We start from the raw sequence: 24,914 nt of genomic DNA, 5'->3' as shown, positions 1-24,914 counted from the left end.
AAAAGTATACTGAAGTTTCAATATCCAGTTGTGAAAGAGACACACAGAGACTCACATATCCACACAAACACCAGTCTGAATGCACTGCCAGACATGCGTTCACGCTACAGGAGTGAGCTTACACTTTTTCCCATTCATACTTAGCATTGAGTTAGCACTGACTCCCTGCTGAATAGCCTTGTGGAGGCACAGGGTGATGCTAACCGGGAGGCACTATCGCTAGCCGCCCTGCTCCTTGGCGGAATAGCCGGGCTGGCATTGATATGGTAATGTCAGGGACATTGCAGGGCCAAAGCTTGGGACCATGGGTGCTCTGTGATCCTCCAAGCCCAAAAAGGACAGATCTCCAGGGCATTGTGATTTCCCCAGTCAAGGCCCTGAGTGATCAGGATAAGCCCGTCCATGCTGCTTTAGTGCTGTCACTCAGCAGCTATTGTGGTCATGTGAACGGCCATTTTCATCACAATTGACCTCGGTTTTGGCAGTACTGTTCTGCAGGGCCCTCCTTTCTCTATTCTTCAGTGCCTTCCCCTCCTTCCCCTTCGCCCTCCATCAATGATTTTTTCCCCGTCTGTCTGGTCTTTCTAGTTGTGTGCTCTCTCTGTCTTTTTTTCTCTCGCCAGCAGCAACAGAGGCCAACAGATACGGCTGATGCAGAGTTAAACTGGTCTCTGTGCCTATCCACTCCCATCTCTGCAGCCCGATCCACTCAAAGAGGACAGTGTCATTGAGCCTTTGATTATCTGCACTGATACTGTAGAAAATTGTGACGCATGATGCAATACATATGCAGAGATTGTACTGTTCACTGAAAAACACACTGGTGTGAGAGACAATTTACAACACACACAGTGAGTGGGAAGATGGGTGTCATCATTCTGTTTATTCAATCACAGTTTAGCAAACATAGGAGTGTGGGGGGTGTTTTTCCTATACGTTTATGTATGGAGCAGTGTGTGTGTGTGTGTGTGTGTGTGTGTGTGTCTGTGTATGTGTGTGTATGTTCTCTCTGTGCTACACTTTATTTGATCAGGGCTAGAAGAAAATAACAATGTTCTCCCATGAGGAATCTGTGGGAGGTAATGACAGACTGTCCCCGTGAAACAAGTTTTCCTTGTACACCTGTGTGTGTGCATGCACATGTATGTAAGTGGGAAAACAGGGGGAAAATGGAAAGAGAGGGAGAAGAGGTGGAGAATGAAGAGTATGCATATGTATGGGTCTAATACATGTGGGTAATGTTTGTGGGTGGTATGCTCGTAGGCTGTGGGGCATTCACATGCCTTTTTTCTCGCCTTCTTTCTGTGCCTCTCTCACACACACACACACACACACACACACACACACATATGCACATGCTAGGATGGGAGGAGAGTTTGCCTGGCTGCAAAGAACTCTGCTCTATCAACACAACACATCCTATTTCGCAACATCTCCTCCCACATCTCCCTCTCCCCCTCCACCACCTTTATTTCTCTCTCTCCCGGGAAGTGACACAGAATTCTTTTTAACCGCAGTACATTCATTACAACAACCCTGCAACCCCCACATCCTCCATACACTCCCCCTACACCCCCTCTCTATCCTCCGCGCTCAGTCTCCCTCCCGATAATACAAGTGAAATAAAGACAGTGTACGTATCCAGCTCCAGCAGCTGCCCTGGACTTTACGCTTTCATTAAAAACATGATAGTTGAGCAGGAGGGAGAAGTTGGCTGAGAGAGATAGTAAACACTCATTCATATGCGGTCTTACTACAGCAGCGCTAGCACATTCTTGAGCCTGTGCCTCAAAGCGTAGGAACGGAGAGCAGAGCCTACAGACAGCGTGGGTGTTAGCGCTGAGGCCAGCCAGCACCGCCAGCTCTCAACCATCCTCACTGTATCTCCCTCCATTGACAGTCAGTGATTCTGTTCAGCGTGCACACATGACTATACACAAAGACACAGCCATACCTCAGGTAAATTCACATATCATATCACTACACTGCACACCAAAGGTCAAAAATATGCAAGGATACATAAACATAGTCATACACTACGCCTCACAGATAATGCTGGAAGAACAGAAAAATATACAGCAGGTCAGCAGTAATTTGTCAGTGGCCATTGCAGGTATAGTGTAAATATAAAATAGTGTAAATCAGTGACTAGGACTGCTTCATGAAGACTGACTTTCTCTTTCATTATTTGAGCCCTTGAACTGACCGATGACTGAATCATCTGTTTTTGAGTCCTATAAAAAAAAAGAAAAATGATGAACAACTTCATTCATTTAATTCATGTGTGATCATCATAAAAAGGGCGATATTCCCTTTTGAATTATATAAAAAAGAGGTATTCTCATTTCAGAAGTCTCTTTGGCATTTTAGCTTGATAAATGACTTAAACAACTTTAATAAACTCCTTCTCACTTTCATTATCTATTAATCTTCCAAATTTGCCACAGTCCAAGATGACCTATGAATATTTTGCTTTTTGCCTAGAAAGATTAATCAATTATCAAAATATCACTGTCAATTAATTCTCGGTCTGCGGATGTATAAATTTATCAGCCAGCACTTTCAGGTCTTAGTCACACAGCTTACACAACATACTAATGCCTAAAAAAAAAAAAACACTGAGCTACACCATCATATTGGCATTCAGCACATCACAGAGACTGGCCAAGATGTGAAGCCAAGAACAGGAATCCCTCATAAAGAATAATACACACCTACACATACTGAGGGCTCATTGTCTGATCTGAAAAGAAGCTTGAGTAGCACGGTGATGAAGAGGAGGACAATGAGGAAAGGAAGAAGAAGAAATGAAGCCAAAGGCCGAGCCAGCAGGAGGAGAGGGAGATGCAGAGGGAGGAAGGGGAAGGCAGAGCAGCAGATACACGGCGGGAGAGAGGAGGAACAGGCTGGAACATCCAGGAGAGGAGTGCAGTGTCTGTAGGACGCCATCGATCTGACTCTGACAGAAATAGACAGCCAGACTAGATCCAACAGAGGCACTCAGAGACGCACTGACACACAGCGGTGCTGCTGACCATACACACATCTGAACAGCAAGAGTTATACATACAGGAACAGGCAATACACACTCTTTACCCACACATAGGTAGTCATGTGAACACACACACACGCGCGGGAGCATGAAAGGCTGTACAAGTGCTAGAGCGAAATTAAAATTAGCACGTTTTCACAGGCCGGATTGACAACAAAATGACACGTTGCACTGCATTGACTCAGAACTACTCCAAATTCACATTTTCCTTCACTGTGCATCTTTGCTCTGCGCAACATCACCTGTAATCAGCCAACATCATCACAAAGGTTGCATTTTTCATGTGTGTGCTGTTTACCACATTCAAACCTCAATCCATTCAAGCACCTCTTCTCCATGAAGTCCTTAACACTGGCAAACTGTATCAACAACACTTTACAGTTCATTTCAGTTTAGCTGTGTAAGCCCAGACTTACTGAGATTTTGAGACAATTTGTGCGCTTAGAGCATGTTGCCATTAACGTGTACTTATGTAAATTTCACCAACATAAAACCCCCAGCAGGCACACAAAGTGACTTTTCCAATCTTCTAACCAAACCAAAGATTTGCGAGTCGTCTCCCCATCAGGCATGAAGCTTTGTGCAGCAAACAGACCTCATGTGAGTAAACATGCATCAGTCTGCACAATTTATATTTTAGCTTGTTTCAACTGGTAGTTGCACATTAGGAACAGAATAAAATCTGAAGACATCTGTCAGCAGATTCACAAACACTAAATAGCTCATGTGCATATGGAGCAAAGAGTCAAGGTATTTAAACAAATGTTTTCTGACATTGATCTACAGCAGGTATCTCAAACTCTGGTCCACAGGAGTGCCAGTGTGGCTGCAGGTTTTCTTTCCAACCAAGTAGCAGCACACCAGACTTGACTCATTTAATCAACTGATCTCCGTCTTCAGACAGTTGATTGGTCAAACGGTGTGCTCTTGGTTGGTTGGCACAAAAACCTGCAGCCACACCGGCCCTCCTGTGTACCAGTTTGAGATGCCTGATCTACAGTATATCACTGTATAGAACACAATCAAAATAATTCAGTAAGAGTACTACAGGCATTACGTCACATATACAAGTCAAGGCTTTAAAGGCTTTAAAGACTGTTGCTTGGAATGATCACTTGGGGTAGTTCTTTCACCGTTTCATGATTGATCAATTAATATAACAAATTATGTTTAGATTAGATATAGATTGATAGATAGGTTGTTATTATAAATAATTGCTAGTTGCAGCCCTGTTAACATTTTCGTTATGATCACACTGAAAGTGAAATGATTTGAAATTCTTGCTGAGCCCTACACACACAATCTTACACTCCACATGCAGATACAATACACCAGCGATTAGCGACTAGCGGTACTTGTACCCCAGGGGGGTACTTTTGCTGTTGTCAGGAAGTACATGTAGAGAGAGATTGTGGAGTAGCTCATCTAATGTGAAAAAAAACCCAAACAAACAAACAAACCAGAATTAATGATTTGATTCCCACATAACTGGATTTAATGTGTCTTAAGTGTGTGAAAACTAGTTAGCAAGCAAGCAGAGGAGAGGAAATAGTTAGCTAAAGGCAATGGATAAATAATCAGATAAAGGGAACAAATAAACAAATAATAAGCGAGGAAGGAATAAATTAGATTCCTGTATGAATGTAAACTTGACCAAATCAAACTAAACACTGACTGATCATATCCACTTAAATACAATTCTTAGTTAAATAACAACCAATTTGAAATGAATCAAAACGAACATATTTGGGACATAACTGCTGCTGTTGATGAAGAGGGACATGAGATCAACTAATGGGGCCTACTAGACAACATTTTACAGCAAATCAATCAATAACCTATTTCTGACTTGTGATCAAACGTGAACTTCCTGGTGGTGGTTTTTGAATATGTCTGCTACTCTCTGAATTTACTGGCTGACTGACTGGTGTCCACTGACACGTCACACTGGTTCACAGTCCGTTTAACCGAGTGCTTGCCGTTGCCATCAGGAGCAGAGTGCTTGTGTAGCGAACATTTCTGCCTGCCTCCATGGCTGGGACTGATTAAAGCCTTCTGCTGAAACAAGGTCATAATTCACTTAGCCATTTCCCAATTTCCGCATAATTACCCTCCTGCTTCACTAACATGCACGAACACACACGCGCACCCGCACACATTCGCACCAACGCTCAGACACAAACACATTTCCTCTCTGATTTGTGTCATTACTGAGAGGAGAGTGGTTAAAAGGTTTCAGAGTTGGCCTCTTAGTGACAGCTTAAATGGATAAAACCTCAATTAAAGACTCTCTCCCTCTCTGCTGCGCTCTCTCTGTGGATGGAATAAGCATAATTCTGTGTCCTCCGCAGTTTGTTGCAGTGAGGATCCTGCCTTTTGCCTTTTCTTCCCCCCTCTGCCTGCAAAATCAAATTCCCATAATCAGGACTTTCTCATATCTTCCCATAATTGTTTCTTATGAAAAACACTGAAGTTCCATTCAGAATAAAACCTTCACGTATGCTCACAACTCAGATCTGAAGTTGTTTACATCTTAAAGAAGCAACAACAACATTCATAATCAAAGCTCAACCAGAAGCATCATTTCTGCCCAGTGAGCGCTGACAATAGACACTTTTCCTGTCAAAGCAGTGGTTCTCCTCCCTGCTGCCTTTGGCTGCCGACGGTTGATTCCTAGTGTGTGTGTGAGTGTGTGTGTGCGTGCGCATTGGCGTGCATGTGGGTGTGTTTCATAAAAAAAAGAACTCCATTTTCATGTGCGGCTCTTTTGTCTTTATGTGGAGGATTCCTAATTGTCATGTCGGTAAAGTTTATTAACGCTAGACCACTTTGCTCTGCTGTGATCAGGCTCAGCATATGGCCTCAGACTGCTACTATGCTGCTACCATTAGCCACATCACAGACACACCATATGAGCATCTGGTGTGTGTGTGCATCTGTGCTTGTGTGCAAGAGCTGACAGTCTACATTATTAGTACACTCCCCCGCCACCCCCCATCCCCACCCCCAAAGCCCCAAGAGCGCTGGCGAGAAGTAGAGTAGACATCACATAGAGAATACTCACGCACACACACACACACACACACACAAATACATAAAGCATTTTGAAACAGCTTGTAAACATCACAGCCTTGTTATTAGCACCTGATTACACTGCTGGAGCTTAGGCATCGGCTCAGAGAATAATGTTAATATCAACAACAACACAGAGTGTGTGTGCGTCTGAACGTGTGTGTGTTTTTGTGTACTGCCTCCAGCCCAACGCTGTGGGATTTGTTCTCTGTGGACAATTTGTTCAAATTTAACACATGGGCAGGAAAGATAAATTCTTGTTTCGCACCACATTTTGCCTAAAATCTATTGATAAAAAGAAGAGGCGGTCATCCAGTAATTTGACTGTCAAGAAAAAAAGTAATTCATCCGCCTCAGATGGCAACTTTTTAACGTAAATCAGCACAAACACTGCATTACTCTGACACTGCTCCTCTTGTTAGTGCAGCGTGATTTCTAGGAATTTCGCACTCAGATCAGAGCTGTGGAGAAAAGATATGCCGAGCACTGCACTGTCACTGTTCAATTTGTGAGCTCCATGTTTCCTCTCTGCGCCTTTACATTACCCATGCAGGTCTATGTCCCTGGATTACCTCCAGGTCCAGCAGAACAGTGAACACAGCAACCACCAGACAACTGGAGGTCACCAAGGGAGACGCCCTGTATTGATGAGTTTGTGAGTGTCAAATAAAAGTCACTAACTGCAGTGCAAAATGGGTCTCTGCTCTTTAGTCAATAATGCAATCTCACAAAGGTGTGGAGTGTGCATTTGTTAGTGCACACTCATATTCTGAGTGAATTGTTGGAAAGAACAATTGACAGTTAGGCTGGTTATCAAACGGCTAAAATGTACTCTCTCAAAACAGATGACGAGTCATAAATCATGTCAAGAAAGTCAAGTTTGACATTTTGAGAGTGCAGAGAGGAGGGGACGACTCTGGAGAGGGGGATTGGAAGAAGAGATTAATAGAGAGGCTGACAAAACAAAATATTGCATTTACAGACAGCACAAGAGACAAGTCACTTAAATACATGAAGCCACTGCTGTTGCCAGTTAAGCAGTGAGCGTGGACAGTGTTGAGGGTGGAGAAATGAACCGCACCACATTTGGAGCTCACCTCGTTTTCAGGCCTGCACGCACCTGGAACAGATCACAGGTGTGGCTGTCAGCTCGTCGCTTTCGGAAAGTTACAATAATTGGCCGACTTGGGCCCGTCTTGTCCAAGCAACCGAGAGGAGCTTTTCATCATTTTCAGACTGTCCAAACAGCATTTCATAGAGAGTATACACAAAAAGATCTTAGATCACGTTGTTTTTGGTGATCCGGAACAACAAGGAAAGAAACAGGGTTGATCTATTGTAATTTACAGCTATCCCCATCAAAAAATCCTTGAGACAAAATACTGGACGTCTGTGCTCCAGTGTGCATTGAATGCTGGGGATCCTCAACTCCACTCAAGAACCAAACCTTTAAACAGTGCTAAATGGCCTAAAAGCCTCAGAGATAAAGATATAGTGAGATAAAGATATTTGGTCATCCTTTTAGGCATAGAGATAAAACCACTTTATCAGCTTTTTTTAATGGGGAGAAGTCATCCTGTCTGTTCCAGGATTTCGTTGAGCTGCAGCTGCTCAAAGCTGTTAGGGGTCCCCAGCAGGTGGCAAATGATACGATAAGCATGCACGCACACTTCGGCAGATGTGGATGTATTAAATACAGAACATTTGATTCCAAACAACATATGTCATTCTGAGAGATATTAAAAGATACTGACTGGATTCAATAATTCAAATTTATTGTGACTGATTTTGTCTGCGATCCAAACATGCTGTTCATGCTTTGTTGAAAACAAAGAAATACAGCAATCACATGGTACAACACAACTGTGAATGCGCCATCTCAAACCCAAAAGCTCCAATACCACACATTATCTTGACACTAGATGGGATAAAAAAAAAAAACTTAAATTTGGGGCTTTCTGAGATTTCTTACTGTCATGATTGTGTCTCATAAATCACATTTCCAGCCATCGATAAGGACACATTCCAATTAAATCCACATAACATTATCGACACATATTTGTTAGGCGTGCATTATGTTTCAACCAAAGGACACACAGACATGCACAGACCATAAAAACAGACCAACAGTAGTGATATTATTTTAACCAAAGCGCAATCATATTTAAAAAAGGTGTTTGTTTGTTTTTTTGTTTGTTTGGTTTTTTTTTTTGCTTCAGACGCAGTAATTTCCGCGTCACATCAGTCCAACAAAAAAACTGTTTTAGTCTAAACTAGTGCATTAGTAGGATGTCAAACAAGTCAACACCTCTTTTAAATTAAATAAATAAATTATCTTTCTCTTTTTCTGCATGTATTATTTTTCCTGTTAAAGACTGAATGAAATTGAGCATTGACTCAAAACATTCTGCTAAACAACATTCATGTGCAGCTCTTGGCTTGTGAATTCATCACTGCCCACCCCACACAACACCTCCACCTCCCTTGAGGTTGACAACCAAAAATAAATTTTCAACTTGTGGGAAACCCTGGCAGTGATGCTATTTTTCTGTATTTTATTTTATTTTTCCTGCTCCTTTATCTACATCAACTGGCCATTGCTGTGAATGCTTCAGATCCACATTAAAACTGGCTTAAACGGCTTAAACTTTTTTTTTTTGCTAAGCTTTTGCTGCAAATTTCATGAAAAAAAGGCCTTAATTATACTCTGAGGTCAGGGCGTGTTTGGATCTACAAACCTTTCAGAGAGCGTTTTCTAGCAATGGCTCTGAAAGGCTTGACAAATAACGCTTCAAAATGTCTGTGCAAACCACTGAGGAACCAGCATGGAATAAGCAGTCACTCAAATCAATACCAATCCTAGCCAGGCATTTCAGACCCTTACTTTGTGTCAGGCTTGATCAGAATTGCTCAGCTAAGTCTGACTCTCATATAAGCTTGGTCTTAGCAGAATTGCATCCCTAAAACCTATAAGAACCTGCTTCCTTTGAATCCACACCATTACAGTGTCCAGTTAGTGTTTGATTCAAGACTGAGCAAGCACGAACGCCGAACATCAATACTCCATTTTCACAGCAATGCTTCCGATTAGTCGATCATGTAAGCGAGACAGCGTTTGAGGAAATGAAAGAGCCAATCAAGAGATGTAGAAAAACACAGCATGCTCGATATTTCAGGCTTGTCTTTTTCACAAGATCAATGTGTGTGTGTGTGTGTGTTTGACATGGCTTTGGTCAAAATCTCAAAGTGTGTAGGAGGAGAGAGGAAGAGTGGCGAGAAGGAACAACAAGGAAAGTGTGGGTGAGGTGAGGTGAAGTGAGGATAAACCAGACCTCAAAGAAAGACAACATATTTTGTACCAGTGGAAAGATTTAGATTTAGTAACTTCATCTGACAGAGAGGGAGTCTCACAACAATCACATTAGACTGCAGAGTGCTCCCAAAATACCACCACCCCAAGAGTGCCATCCCCATCAGGAAACGGGAGGATGAGAGAAGAACAGAGAGGTGGGAACACACTCCTGGAATCTAGCTCAAAGACAAAAAAAGGAATAAAAAAAGATATATAGATAGAAAGATTCATTTCTTTCTTGTTCATGTCCCTTATTACTCAACTCACCTAGCAGACAATGCGGGTCCAATCAGAAAAATGTATTTACTCCTACACACGCAGATAAAGAGAGACCACTGGATCTTATTATGCAAACAGTAGTCATCCATCACACAGGTGTCCCCTATTGCTTTTAATTAATGACATATCTGTGCAAGCGTCTGCACACCACACACACACTTTCACACCCACACGTCGCAACACAGGCCAGAATCCGTTTGCCCGTACACTATGCGGCCTTATTATTTGTTACTAATGAACGGCCTGATCACTGTGTCTACATAACTGTTACGATGATCACTGAGCCTGTGTGTGAGCTTCTCTTTTATGTGTGCATGTGCACAAACACGCATCACAGTGGCGGCTGACATACGCAGCGGTGGCACAAACGTCTATGATGGATGGGCTGTACGCACATGCACACACACAGGCGGGCCGTGTGCCTCGTGATAGTGAGTGAGTAATACTCTCCTTTGTGCACATATTCATAAATGTAAATGTTGTTGTCCTAAGTGGGGCTGGGAGACAGATAGGTTTGTGCTGCTGTCAAGGGGATGGTTGATTGGCCTGCCTAATCCTTTCGTCTGTCTACTATTCCCTCTCTCTCTCTCATGCACACACACACACACACACACACACACACACACACACACAAGCTGGGTCTGTGTTATGGTGCCTACTTTGAGAACTCAGCGTGTGGATCAGGGCACTGGCCAAGCATTATTATCATTATTATGATGACCCTCCTCCTCCCCCTGCTCCGTTATAATTCAACACAAAATCCATCTGTATTCTTCCTGACGTCCCCTCTCTTCTAACGAGTCCCACAGTATTTCTCACTCACTGTCTCTCTCTTCTCATATTCTTGCATTATTTCTCTCCCGGCCTGCGTGACGCGTCTCTGCACACTCTGACGAGCTGGATGAATATAAAACAAGTTCCAGCTTGGCATCGATTACCACACATGCGCATGTGCATTTATATGAGAGGTAAATTTTGCTTGCGATAGCTGGCTTCATTCCAGTGGCATGTGTTGAGGTGACAGTGTCATTGGTACACACACACACACACACACACACACACAAACAAACAAGTAAAGCTGCAGTCTAGAAATGCTTATGTGTTTGTTCATTCGCAACGTAATTGCTTCCGAAATATACAGCTGATAAATTAAGAGATATCGCCAGATATCTATTATGCAAACCAGTTAACTGCTGTGTTATTAGATTACACACATACACATGTACATGCACACACACACTCGTGCGCACACACACTTACACTCACAGCGGTGGTTAATTGCCAGGTGGTGGAAGATAATGTGTGATTTAACGGACTGATGGATTTGTTTTTGTTTCGGTCACCCATCAATGAACAGAGACATCTGTAACAGGGCAAACACACACATACACCACTTCTCACACACGCACAAAGGCACACTATTACGCGCACACATTCATGCCCAGGGATATCGGTGACAAGTGACTGATAGGCAGTGGCAACAGCCTTTGTGCAATACGCACACGCAGGAAATGATCCATCTTCTCGAAGTAATAAAAAGGACACAGCGGGGACATGCGTGTGTGTTTGTGTGTACTCGTATAATCATAGTTATTTATGAGAATGCTAGCATGTACATGTAGTTATACGAATGCATGCGTGTGCGCGTGCACGTGTGTGCGTCGGAGTTAATCCTTGGTAACAGTATCGGCCTCTCTCTTGTAGTTGATGAGTGGCTCGGGGGTCAGAAGCTGCTTGGGAAACTGCAGGGTCCTGAGGCTTTACAATGTGTTTACCACTCAAACTGACAGCTATACTAGAGCTTATTATTGGCCTTCTAAACCTCCACACTGCTCTGCGAGTTAGAGAAACTCCAGAGAGGCCGACTGCCAACGGCTAGAGACATACCAGCCAACCTGACAAATGCTGGATGTTGTGTAGCTGAATGCAGAGATTAAAAGAAATGCAGGATGTGTACGGTTGAAAAATGGCTCACAAGTGTATGAAAGAGTAGATTAGACAGGTTATCATGAGGGTTTATCTGCCTTTTGTGTTCCACTGTCCATGGCCCCTTTGCCTCCGAATTCAATAAGTAGGCTGAACTGAAAAAGTTAGCCCCACTCACTGCTCATACATTGTCATTGTATGTGTGTGCACAGGGAAAGAGAGAGAGAGAGAGAGAGAGAGAGAGATGGGAAGATCAGGGATGAGGCAAGTCCACTGAGATGTAGTGTTCTTTAATTAACCACAGTCTTTTATAAAAGACACACACACTAAGACTCACACTGCAGGGGCTAAGAATATTCCGCCGCTGGGATGAAAACCGTATCGGCAGTGAACGTGTGGGGAGAGAGGAGAGACTGCGGGGCTCTGCAGCACTCAGGTCCTGGACAGCCAGGTTAAAGGTTAGTCTGCTCCAGACTGCTTTAGTCCTCCCACCGCTTCGTCTGAAAAAATCAACTGCAGCTTTCTTTCTTTCTTTCTTTTTAACAGCAAAACAGTCAGTATACAAAGCGAAAAGCGACTGACAAATTGTGCAATTAATTATTTTACCAAGGTTAACTGAGCTGCTCACATGCTGCTTACATCAAGCCGATTGTACCAAGGTCCCAGGCTCACTTCTTCCACATCCCTTTATCCCTTTAAGCGCCTTTTTCCACATTTTTATCTTAATCAAATTCTGTCTCTGATATGAAAACCGAAGGTGGAATTTCATTAGCATTTATTATTATCACAGAGCAAAAAAAGGTATAGAAACTGAAAGTGAGCACCCTCCACACTGAGAGTTGCAGAAATATGTCGCTTAAAATGCATTAGCTGCAAATTTCCACAAAATATTAGTTTCTTTAAAATGTGCGGAAACAATTTTGTCACATTCAAGAAAACTAATATTGTTTACAGTTTCGTACCGCAACAAAGAACCTTATGTTTTCCACTCTTATTGCTTTACGCAGTACTTCATGTATAGTAATTCGGTTGTGAGGCATAAATTCACTTGCCTCTCACAGTTTTATTTCATGCTGTAAACTAAAATCATTGGCCTGGAGTCACTGTCGGTGGACAGAACCATTGATCCTCTGCCTGCAAAAAAAAACAAATGTGTATTTTCTGAGTTTTCATATTGTTTACATCTTTAATAAGCACGGTCATAAAATGTAAGTCGCTGTGTAACTGGCTACTCTTCACTGGAGGCCAGTAAATTCTGCTGAAGACGTAAACACCACAAACTGGGATGTCTTGAGATGACGCCTGGTAGCTGAAATACAGCATACACATAGACACGAATGACTGCAAGATGGAGAGCGAAAAAGAAGGTGTGTGTTAGCATGTGACATGCGCCGTTGTGCGTCTAAAATTTAGGTTGATCCTTTCATCATTTTGTGACGTTATTGAGAAAATCGAAACGTGTGACATGGCGACACAACTTGATTATTTTCTCTCACTGAAAAACAATCTTGTTTCAATATTCTGTCAACATGTTTTAATGCCTTTTAAAAATTACACGCAGAGGTACGAATTAGGACACGCTGAAACACTTAATACAATGTAAACTTACGAGACTTTTACTGTGAATTCGTAGGAAGAGAGATAAGCCTATAGTGGGTTGCTGCAGACTGACTATATTCTTAAGGATCCAGCAGCAGAGCCATGGACTCACGAGGACAGTATCAAAAAGGCAGTTTTCAAAGAGAGAGAGAGAGAGAGAGAGAGAGAAAGAAGCTTTTTCACTTGAATCGAGATAGGGGCGAGGAGTGACGGATTAGGAGGATAACAAAAAGGCCAACGGACTGAGTGTAAACAAGAAAGGGGGTTAGAAAGGGATAGAAGGAGAGAGAGCAAGTTGGAGAGGGAGCGAGAAGGAGAGATTGAATAGTGACACCGCTACAGCACAATGGGGTCAGGATGAAGAAGTGCTCCTAATTGAACCAGATAGAGGAGAAGACAGTGAAAGAGCCCTGAAAGACTGAGAGAGGAGAGCCACATGACGGAGAGAGGAAGGCGAGAGAATCACAAGAGATTCTCTTCCTTTTCTTTCCTCGACTAGGCTGAAGGTAGAGGAGAGGGGAGAGAAAAGGTGAGAAGCAACTGAATAAACAGTCATATGCACAGATTGACTTTGGACTGAGGCACAGAAACTTAATATGCCAGACTAGTTGTGCAAGTGCTGAAAAGGTGGTCTGAGTCCACGTCGACTTCACAGCAAGGGGCCTGACAGAGACATCTGAGACACAAAAATAGCTCCACCATACAGACAAACAAAAGACAGGCCTGTTTAAACCAGCTTTCTGGATCTAAATAATTTCTTCCACCTAAAACAAACAAAGAAAGAAAGACGCAAAGGGGATAAGGTAGCTGCTTTAACAGAGAGGCACAATCAGGCAAAGCTCAAAGCAGCAATAATCCACTGATGGACTCAAAAGTGTGAAGGTGTGAGCCTGACAGCGCACGGAGAGCAAATAAGGACATTTCCCTTCCCTTTCCCAGGTGGAGAATACAGAGAAATAAAAAGAAATGGCGTATAAAAGCACACACACACATACACACACACACACACTGACACACATGAGTAGTAGAGGAGGGTCTTACTGTATGTTGGAGCTGTTCCAGTAGACGGAATGCCTGTTGGCTGACACCTGGAGCAGGTCCGCCCAGGTGAGACTCGTTAGCACCCAGAGAGACAGCGCTACCAGAGCCATGCTCCCGGCTCCTGTCTCGGCCTCCGTCCCTTCGGTCTCTCCGCGGCCACTCTCTCGGTCCCTTCACCCCACCACACAACGCGACTCAAACATCCCAGCAAATGCCTAACAGACGGGAGAGGGGGAAAACAAAAGCTTCATGCATGCATACAAACCGTTCAAAGAGATCTGGTTAATAAGTGTCATAAAACTCGAAGTCTATTGTGGTCTAGTGTGGTGTGAAGTGACTGAGGTCCCCCACCCCCTCCCCCATAACAGTGCGAACCCCCTCCCTCCCTCCTCAATAAAATCCTGGGGCTTCAAACAAGAGGGTTTGTGGAAGTCCTTATGAGCGAGTCCCTTTTATGACCGAGCTGCGTCTGGTCCCCTCTTCTCACCGGGAACTGCTGCTTCTGAGCCCGTCAGAGGAGTGTGGGAGGCCGGTACTGGGTCCAAGCGGGGGGTCAGTCTTCCTCCAGGCATGAAACGGTCCTGTCCGCTGGGAAAGAGTTGCGTGAAAAGGCTTACAAGAGGAAAATGAAATGGTGGTGGGGAAAATAAAACGCTGGTAAAAAAAATAATAATAATAACACTAAGCAAGTCCTCTTCTGTTATAAACTGTTCTTGTTAACTGCGTGCTGACTGCAGTTTCTTAATTCCCTCCAAGGATCCGAGAGATGCAAAGCAAAGCACGCCGGACTCTACTGAGCTCTGCAATCGCTGCAAACCAATTCAACCCAGTTTCATTAGGTCTTCAAGACTCTATCCGACAACCATCGTTTACGGTGAGCAGCCTGCCCACCCGTCTCTCTCCTTTCTCTTTCTCTCCTCCTTCTCCTCTCTCTGTTTGGTAGGCAGCGCTCGTTCACTTTCTAACTCCACCCCCTGCGAGCGACAAAAGCGCATTCCTCCAATATTGTGGCCGAGTCGCAGCACATCAGGCATCACTGCGACTTGAAGTTTTTTTTTTTTTTTTTCGTCAACTATTCGACCTCCACACGGCCGGTGTAAAAGTGGGAAGCACTGAACCCCCCCATCCCCTTCCCACCACCTCCTCTGCCAGATACGTCTGCAGCCACCATCTGCAGTCTATTTTTCAACATATCAATCCCCCCCCCACACCTTCCCCAGCCACACTCACTATCACACACACACACACACACACACACTTATGCATTTTTATTACAAAAGCTATAATACACCCACAGACTCACCTCACACACACACACACGCATATGCTGCTGCTGGCTTGGGATCCCCAGACACTGTAAGTCAGTCTAATACAGAGCTATTATCATGTCCAATCCTCTTACAGCTGCAGCACATTAACACGCGTGCTCTCGAGCGCACGCGCATGTCCTCTCACGTAATCTCCAACCACTATAAAGAAAATATCCAAACTCTGTCACACTGTTATTTTATTTTATTTTTTATTTTTTGGCATGTTCACAGTAACATTGGAGTGATGAGAGTTTCAGTGTTTTAAAGCAGTGAAGTTGTAGTTCTTGTCACGTGATGTGGCTCATAACATGCATTCCTGTACATTCCTCCATCCTGCAGACATGGCGAAACATTTTCTGTAATTTGCCCCCCTCTGTCACCTTCACTGCCACAAACTGTGCATCAAAGGTGTGTTTGTGAGAGGGAGAGGAACAAGCCAGACAGGGAAAGAGACAGGAGGGGGGGGGGATGAGAAGAAAGAGAGAGACAGATAGATAGAGAGGGAGAGAGAGAGATAGAGAGGGAGAGAGAGATAGCAGATAAGAGAAAGATTGTTACAGTTTTCTTGCCGCCTGCTGGGAATGAGTTGGTTAAGGAGAAGTCAGAATGATTTATTGGGAGAAAAAAAGGAGAGAAATAGAGAGAAGGATAGCAAGAAAGAGAGAGAGATGAGGTGCCATTGGGGAATCCCTCTGTCTTCTCCAGTCCTTCCACCCCTCTCATGAGCTGTCCAATCCCCCCCCCCTCTCATTTTCCCTTTCTCCTCACCTTATTCCCCCACTTCCAATGCAAACTTTCTCCACTCTGCGATCCCAGACACCTGGCTCTGCTAGTCTGCCTTTGTCTTTTGTTAGTTTTGTCTCTGGTGGTCTACCTGTCTCCTCTGCCTCTGCCTCTCTGTTACAGCAGGCATGCAAGTTTTTAATGAGCACCCCCTTCTTTGCCTCCTGTCTTTGCTCCTCTGTCTGTCATTTCTCCTCAGTCTCTCCATGTTTTATCTGTTTATCCTTCACTGCATTGTGTGGTATTAGCAGCAGCATAGACACATGCATGGTACAATGAAATATACATGCTGAGACAGGCCTATGTCCATGTACATATAGTATAAACACAGATTCACACTCCAGCTTTCTGTCCTTAAAGGGCTAGTTCACCCAAACTGCCAACAGATTTTACCATTAAGCACCAAGACTGACTGACTGCTGCCATCCCAATACTTTTGTGGTCACAACATTAAGAAGATAAATCAACAATTTAAGAATTATTTTTATTTGCTTTCTTTCTGAGAGTTAGATAAGAAGATTGATGTCACTCTTTGTCCATTAAATACAAATCTACATCCACTTAGCCTAGCCTAGCCTAGTTTCAAGACTGGAAATAGTTCATGTGTGGTAGGTTTATATGTACTGTAATGTAATATTGTGTTTTGTCAATGATTGCAATTACTCCATGTAGTCTCCACTGGTTGGACATGAGTCCAGGACATCATGTGCCCAACCATAAAAATAGACCAATGTATATCCAATGGAAAATTGCATTTTGTTATTAGGTTTCTGACCAGATTAAACAAATAAGATATAACATGTTAGTTAGTGAGCTTTAGACATGCTGGTATGATTTTGTAAGCATTAGACAGAGTCAGACTTGCTGTTCTCTTGAGTCCAGTCTTTATGCTGAGACAGGCTAACCAAACTTCTGACTGTAGCTTCATATTTAGCAGACAGACACAAGACTGGCATCAGTTCTCTCTTTAAACACTCTGCAAGAAAGTAAGTGTGCATTTTCTAAAGTGCCAGTTTCCTTTAAAATTCAGTTCAATTCAATTCAATTCAGTTTATTTATATAGCGCCAATTCACAACAAAAGTTATCTCATGACACTTTCCAATTTGAGCAGGTCTAGACCAAACTCTTTAATTAAATTGTAAATAGAGAGAGCCCAACATTCAAAAGAAACCAAACTGCTCAGAATCACCACAAAGTCTTAATGAAAATGAGCAAGGACGTTTATCTGTGATAAAAATGTTCTAAATCAAGGTTCACACACATCAAGGCTCATCCTTAATTTTAGAAAATTTTCTCAGGTGCCATCCTATGACCTTCTGGCACATGAAAACAAGACCACTACCAGCAACCAGTTCTAAGTTCAGTACTTAGCTCATGTTCAAGTTCCATTTGCTGTAGAAGACCATGGAATATGGTTAAAAGTTAAAAAAAATATTTTATTATTTACTTACCAATAAATGCTTTTTATCACATGCTCTGTGAATTACCCAGAACAACAAAAATACTGTTTCAGGAAACAAGCTAGTGTTGGTTTTTAAAATGTCCATACTATTATCATTGTCTCAAAGCCTCTGCAAATAAAATCAAAACTCTCTACATGGCCAGACACCCCAAGAATGAAGTAAGGAAATGTATTTTTGCCATTTATGTGAACTGACCCTTTAAATCCTGCCAACAGAGCGTGGATGATTGACTGTATGAGGGCCACAAGGGCTCGGTTGTAACTATATCGTATGGTTGCATTTTAAAGGCAAGTGCTAATCAAATGCAAGTAGACAAAGTTGGAAATCAAACGACAGAATCAGAGATTTGGCTTTTTGTTTAATAAGAAATAAGAAAATTCCATTTCTCGCTTTTTGCATTTGGTTTCTTTGAAACAGACGCTGACATGTTCTGTTTCAGCAAACGCCCCTGTCAATTCTAATCATCCAGGCTGGATTTTCCAGGCGTGGGCTGCAGTGCTATTGGATTACTTTTGTATTGGGGTTATTATGAGAAACGACCTCGGGACTGACTGCATGTGGTGACACCGTGGCTCTTATGACATTTCCAACACAGCACCAGTCAACAACACATCTGTCAAGTGCTCCTTTCCGCAACCTCCAAATCTAATCGGAGCTTTCTCACTGCACTGATAATTGGATATTAGGCCCCTATAGGACTCACAACCCTCTCTGGGGCCCTCAGGAAGTAAACAATGTACATATGAATTTGACAGGATTCGTGCATGTACATGGTCCTCATGTGAATATACAGTAAACACTTTATATTTTTTGTACACTTGTATGTGTGCTGCATTTCAATGGCTTTCTTGAACTGGGAGTCTCTTTCTCACTCCGCCTTCCTCTCGCTCTGTGTCTTGGCCTGCTTCGCTGTTCACTGTTGTGTTAGTAAATTGTACTGACACTCCCCCCGCCTCCTCTCGCTCCCTCACCACCTCCACCGCTCACCCTCCCTCCCTGTCCCTCTCTCACCCGGCTGACTGACACGAATTTTCAATCTCTCTGTTTACCTTTCACTGCTGTGCCTAAAACAACACTGGAACAGGCTAAGAGCAAGGAGGAGACTGGGGAGGGAGAGATGGAGATGGAGCTGAGTACGACGGAGCATCGGAGGAAGAAAAAAAAGAGGGAGGAGGATGATGAGGAGAGGTGCCACTAAGATTGGATGGGAGTAGAAGAACGGCGAGGGGGTGGGGGACGGGGAGGGGGGATGCAAAAAAACCGAAAGAGGTGCAAAAAGAGAGAACAGGGCTTTCTCTGTGTTTTGGTTGGAGAGGAATCCAAGGGGGAATGAGGAGAGAGAAGGAGTGAGGGGTTAAGGGAAGGAGAAGAGGAGCTGATACTTTTGAACAGTCACGCAAACGCAAAGAGCAGAGGGGACGGGGGAGAGGGGAAAGGGAAGGGGGAGGGAAAGGAAATGAAAGGGTGGAAGAAAATGTAAGTCAGAGTTGGGGAGAAAGAGTTAGATGGGGCACAGAACATTAGGAGTGCAATGAGATATAGAGAGTGAGGGGAGAGAGAGATTTATAGAGGTACAGAAAGAGAGAGGACAGCAAGAGTGATGTGTAGAGAGAGGGGTTTTTTTAAAAAAAAAAAAAAAAGACGGCAGGGATGAGGAAGAGAGGGAGGAGAGGACGTGTGTAGAGAGCGAGACAGAGAGAGAGGGGGAGAGAGAGAGCTCAGAATAGATACGCTCTCAACACCATGAAATATTGAACGAAGGAGACCGAACACAAGGAGGGGCGAGGAAAATGGAGGGACTGATAAAGACAAATACAATCGTTTTCTGTGTGTGTGTGTTGTTTTGAAGACAGAGGAAGATGAGAGAGAGGAAGAGTAGGTGACAGTAATATAAAGAATAGTTGCTAGTGGCTGGAGACTAACACACACGCACACACACACTCCCTCACACACTCACGTTGCTCTGAGTTTAGATTACTGCCAAGTGTGGAGGAGATGGAGCAGAATTTGGTGGTGTTGAAAATATCACACTGCAGAATACGTTTCATCACTACTTGCACCATCCCAACACACACTTGCACACACACACACACACACACACCCTCCCCCCTCCTTTGATCTCACTTCTCACTGATCTTCTCTCCTTCCATGTCAAATATTTAGGCTGCATTTGGCAGGTTTGACGAAAATTACCATGGAGAAATGATTTTATTTATTTAACTTCCACATCAGAAGTCAATGTCTGTATAGCTGCAAGAGCATGAGTCCAAATTTCAACTAGAGGAAACCGGCGCTGATCCAAAAAAAAAAAAAAAACCCCAAAAACTGGAATCTGCTGAGTTTCGCATTTCAGACATTATTTTTAATGCAGGGAATCTCCTCTTGATAGATTGCTGAGGAAATGATGTGAATGGTTTGATTAGAGAAGGTGCTGGAAAAGTTTAGATGGTTTAAGTAGACACTTTGTGACATTCACACACAAATCCACTCTCAAGGTGATGAGTCAACACTCTCTGCCTTCATCATTTGCTATTAAAATGTCAAGATGATGTTTTATGTCTCTTTTTGGATAAAAGTATTTTGTCATTAATTCTGGCTGTGCAGCCCTGCAGGGAATCATAATAATCTCCAGATAAGCCTGAAAATGTGGATCATTTTAACAATTACACTGATAGAAATATCTGACAAGCGTTGCACACGGAGAATGACGCAAAACTACAAATCTTCCCTCTCCTCATTCTCTCGCTATCACAACGACCATATTCACCTACTCTGCGTTTTTTTTTTTAACCAAATATCTTGACATCGATCAGACAGAGCGCATCAGTGGAGGGAGAGATGAGCTCACAGCGACTGAAAAGGAAAGAAAATGAGGAAGGTTGTATTGGGCTAAAAAGACGCTAAACATACTTACATAATACACACTGAGGGGCAAAAGTGAGTTTGCATTTTAGCACATAATGCAAACTATTGGACACACTGCAAAATAGAATGATTAATTAAATACATAGGGCTAATTTTTCATTGAGGTGATTATTCTTTAATTAAAATATCATAATTTCATAGCTCATACTTTTAATTTACCACTACAAAATCTGTAATATCATTACAGAAGCAGAAGGAAAGAATCCTCTCCAACACTGTACGACTTGCAAAAAGGAAATGTGATAGATGACCCCATGCAGCACACATGTACAGATACATGACCAAAACAATAACATAAAGTCTCTTCAGACTTGCAAAATTAAATCCAGCATCTCCAAAGTGTCCAACCTAACTTAGCACTTAGTGTTAAGATCACAAAATAGGTTAAATGTGCAGTTTACCTCTAGAAAATGCTTTAAACATGCGTGTATTTCTCAAAAATTTCAAAGATTTTACCCAAATCCATCCAAAATTATGTTGTGTTGGCTCTTTGTTGTCTGTTGTACGTCCGCTGACTGCAGTTAAACTATAACACACATATGAGAAAAGGTCAAATTAAAGTGAAGCAGACATTAGATTATCATTGATTTAACGGGATGATGTGGCTGTTGGAGCTGCCATCACAAAGTCAGTCCAAGCTCCTCCTGTAGCTGATCAGCTTGTTTTTATACTCATCAAATCACTGAGTGAGCCCACCCTGAATCCCACTCAGATCACTGAAGGAGCTCCTGTCAGGATGGATATGTTTAATCAAAAAAAAAAAATGAATTCAATTAGAACTTTTACTCTTTCCATATACATCCAAAGTCACCTGGGCTTACTCTATGCCAGTTGCTTGATTGCATTATGTAGTGAACCTTTTTGTAAACCTTGTGTGAATTTCGGTCCCTGGCAGGAATGTTAAAAGTTTAGGCCAATTAGGTAGACAGTTGGAGCACTGTGTGAGAGTGTGTGTGTGTGTGTGTGTGTGTGTGTGTGTGCGCGCACTGTTACAAGCTTGTGTATAAGAGTTGTTAGGCTCTGGGACTATTTAGACAAATGTTCCTGACGCCTCATATATCTCAAGTCTCAGTACTGTATTAGCCCCCGTGAGTGTGCTTCTGCAGACAGCGCAGAAACACTGAAGCCAGGAGGTACACGAACAGGGACAGACACGTACACCAGAATACCGCCTCCCCCTTCAGATGCACCGACAGCCACACATGCATACACACACACATGAAAAAGGAACAGGTGCAGGTTGAAAAAGCCAGCTGCCATCCTCTCTTTGTAACATCTACATTTCATCATCAGCAGCAGCAGCAGCAGCAGCAGCGGTGGCGGCACAAGTGACACCAAGCCCAGTGGGCACCAAGATTAGGAGAGTGGGAAGAGGTTTAACTTACGCTGTCATCTAAGGTCAGATTTGCATTTTCTTTTTATTGTTAAAGGTTAGGTATTCCAGTGGCTAAGCTGATCTGAGATGCCTAAAAGCACCTTCCACCCTCACTGATGGCTCCTGATGGTGACATCATATCTGTGCAGGAGGTTGAAAGGACAGAGGGGAGATTTTCATTTGAAGCATCATGATTGGTAGACAGTCAGCGTCCTCTATGCCTGTGTCCCTGTTGCTCGCAGTCGGTCTTCTTTCTTTCCCTCTCTTTGCATTTCTTTCCCTCTTGCCTGTGGCTTCCTCTTTGTCATTCTATCGCAATCCCCTTATTTCTGTCTCCACTGCTATCTCTGTCGTCCATTTGCTCCTGGCTTCCTCCTTCCTTGCTCTATCTCTATTTGCTTGTTGCCCTCAGCCTCCCTCTTTTCCCTCTGTTCGCCCACTGCGAGGAAGTGCTGTCAGGTGAGACCCTGGTAGATTAACCTCTGACCCTCAACAGGAGGTGGGACCGATTGGTTTGTAATTGCCATCAATGTCACATGTGTGTGGGTGTGGGAAAAGCATTTGTGTGTCTTTTTTTCCATTTGGGCAATGTGATGGCTATCTGGGCCTTCACAGGGTACCCAGCAAATGCAATGGGTGAAATGCATTGTGGGCTGTGATGGTGCATTATGGGTGTAAATGGGCCTTTGGTGTCCATACCAAAAAGGATAAAAAATAATTTCTGCTGCTCTCAGCAAACTGTAGCTTACTGCATTGTCCAGAGCATCCATATATACAAACATGTTAACACATAGAACACAAGACATAAACGCATTTTTTTTTCTCTCATGTACTCTTGAATGGCACCTGATTTGTGGAACAGTAAGTGCTATAAGGGCCGTCTTCTGCAGCTCGTCTGATTGGGTTTGCGTGCATGGGTACCCATGTGTGCAGCAGAATATTTACGACTGTCCCTCTGTGTGTGCGTGCGTGTGAGTGCACGTGTGTGTCTGTGCAGAGATGGGGTGCTGTGAAGCACCAGCTCTGACTCCCAGCAGTCTTTTGTCACACTGACTGACTGCTGAAAGGCTGAAAGCAGGAAAGCCATTTCAGACTGTGGGGCTAAATGATGGCAGGTACTCCAATCCATCCAAAGCTCGCTACAATAACACAATACAGACCAGTCATCAACAGAACCTGTCATCTCCATCTGTAAATGCACTTCACACAGCCCCCTCCGTCTCTCCTCCTCCTCCTCCTCCAACTGCCATTCAAACACTTGTGTAACTGTCCCCTAAACCCAATTGGCCCTCATATAGTTTAAGTAAATTCAGTGAAATCATTTGTGCAGCTTCTTTTCCTGCCATTTCTTTGTTTGTCGCTCTCAATTTGTTTTAGAGTTGCAGGTGAATTTGTTGGCTTCTTGGTTGTTTGGTGGTGGTGGTCACTCGGCTCGAAGGTATGACTAACCTGGAGTAGCAGTGTATTTCTGGTGGTGTTGCTGCTACTTCGTGAGCCTATTGATGAAATTAATGACCATAATGACTAAATGGGCCATCACAATACAAGGCTCCAGAGACTCACAGGGGTGGGCCGGCTTTTACACCTTCCAAGCACTAATACAGTCAGCTGCAAGAGAGACAGAGCAAGAAAAAAAAAAAAAGAAATGGATAGGTTTTTTTTTCCAGGTGAGGCGGGAAGAAAACAGAGAGAAAGAGACATCAGATGGCAGAAGAATGAATGCACGCCGTGAAAGGATGGAGAGAGAGAGGGGAAATAAAAGCGAGAGGCAGGGAGGGAAAGTGAGATAGTGAGTAAGTAAAAGCAGGTCTGGTCCAGGTGGGGTTCAGACAGTCAGTATGTTATTTTAGGAGGGCAGGGGGAGGAAGGGAGTGAAAGAAAGGGATGGATGGAGGGAGGGGAAGATGAATGTAGTTAATTAAGATGAGCAGGCGGAGGAGACAGTGTGGAATTACACAAACACTAATTAGAGTCTTCGTTAGGGGGCACGAAACGAGAGCAGCACATCCATCATCACGACCCTCCATCCCTCTTTTCTCCCTCCTTCTTTACCTCCGTTCTCCACTGCTCTTGCTTTTGCATGGCGGCCACGTTTTCTCTCACTATTCTCACCCACTGCCACCACCGTCTCTGGTCCTGTTCTGCCACTTTTCATCCCACACTTTCTTCCCTCCATCTTCCCTTCGGCTTCTCGATTTCCCCCATCGATCCCATCAGCAGTTAACTAAATCGGTGCGATTTAACATCTGGAATCGTCATCGAAACAACCCGTGCTCTCCCCTTCCTTCACTTTGATTTCTTTTCTTTCTTGTCACATCATTCCTTGTTTTTTATCACTGCTCCGGGAAGGATTTCATCTGCACTCCCACTTCCCTGTTACGTGCTGACAAACACACACACACACATTAACTGTACCATGTCAGCACTATTTTTATTGTCTCTCCAAGCCAGTCAATGCCTCATCTAGTCTTGCTGCTCCTGCCCCACTCCTCCTACATACAGTATAGCACTATAAACTACTTACCTCGTCTTATCTTGTTTTCTCCCCCTTCTCTCTCTCTTTTTTATGCTCTGAGCACTACTGTTGTCCTTTTTATCGTCTCACTGTCCTCCTCTGGCTCACTTCCCATTCCCTGTTCTAACTGAATAGGAGATCAGCTTGTCACTGTATTGTCTGCATTGCCCCAACCTCATGGGACCACAGGGATGGAGGAAATAATGAGGGATACATTTGGA

The 24,914-nt window shown here is 43.5% G+C and overlaps 1 protein-coding gene across 10 annotated transcripts in view; it reads right to left on the bottom strand.

Moving 5' to 3' along the window:
- efna3b (ephrin-A3b) overlaps positions 1–24,914 on the bottom strand; it is a 76,761-nt gene that overhangs the window by 37,163 nt on the left and 14,684 nt on the right. For 2 of the 10 annotated variants that reach the window (XM_046399341.1, XM_046399338.1), the window contains 3 exons: positions 21,260–21,329; positions 14,809–14,909; positions 14,322–14,536 (listed from right to left, as the gene is read on the bottom strand). The exons of 1 other annotated variant lie outside the window; for it this stretch is intronic. In XM_046399341.1, coding sequence (XP_046255297.1) covers positions 14,322–14,431 — 110 coding nt within the window. In that variant the 5' untranslated portion in view covers positions 14,432–14,536; positions 14,809–14,909; positions 21,260–21,329. Of the gene's footprint in view, positions 1–14,321; positions 14,537–14,808; positions 14,910–21,259; positions 21,330–22,188; positions 22,320–24,914 lie in introns of all 10 variants that reach the window. 7 more of the 10 variants (XM_046399343.1, XM_046399336.1, XM_046399340.1 and 4 more) reach the window with 4 other exon arrangements.

This window comes from Scatophagus argus, chromosome 9 (genome assembly GCF_020382885.2).
Source record: "Scatophagus argus isolate fScaArg1 chromosome 9, fScaArg1.pri, whole genome shotgun sequence".
NCBI classification, from domain to species: domain Eukaryota; kingdom Metazoa; phylum Chordata; class Actinopteri; family Scatophagidae; genus Scatophagus; species Scatophagus argus.
This window is presented reverse-complemented; position numbering and strand designations above follow the sequence as displayed.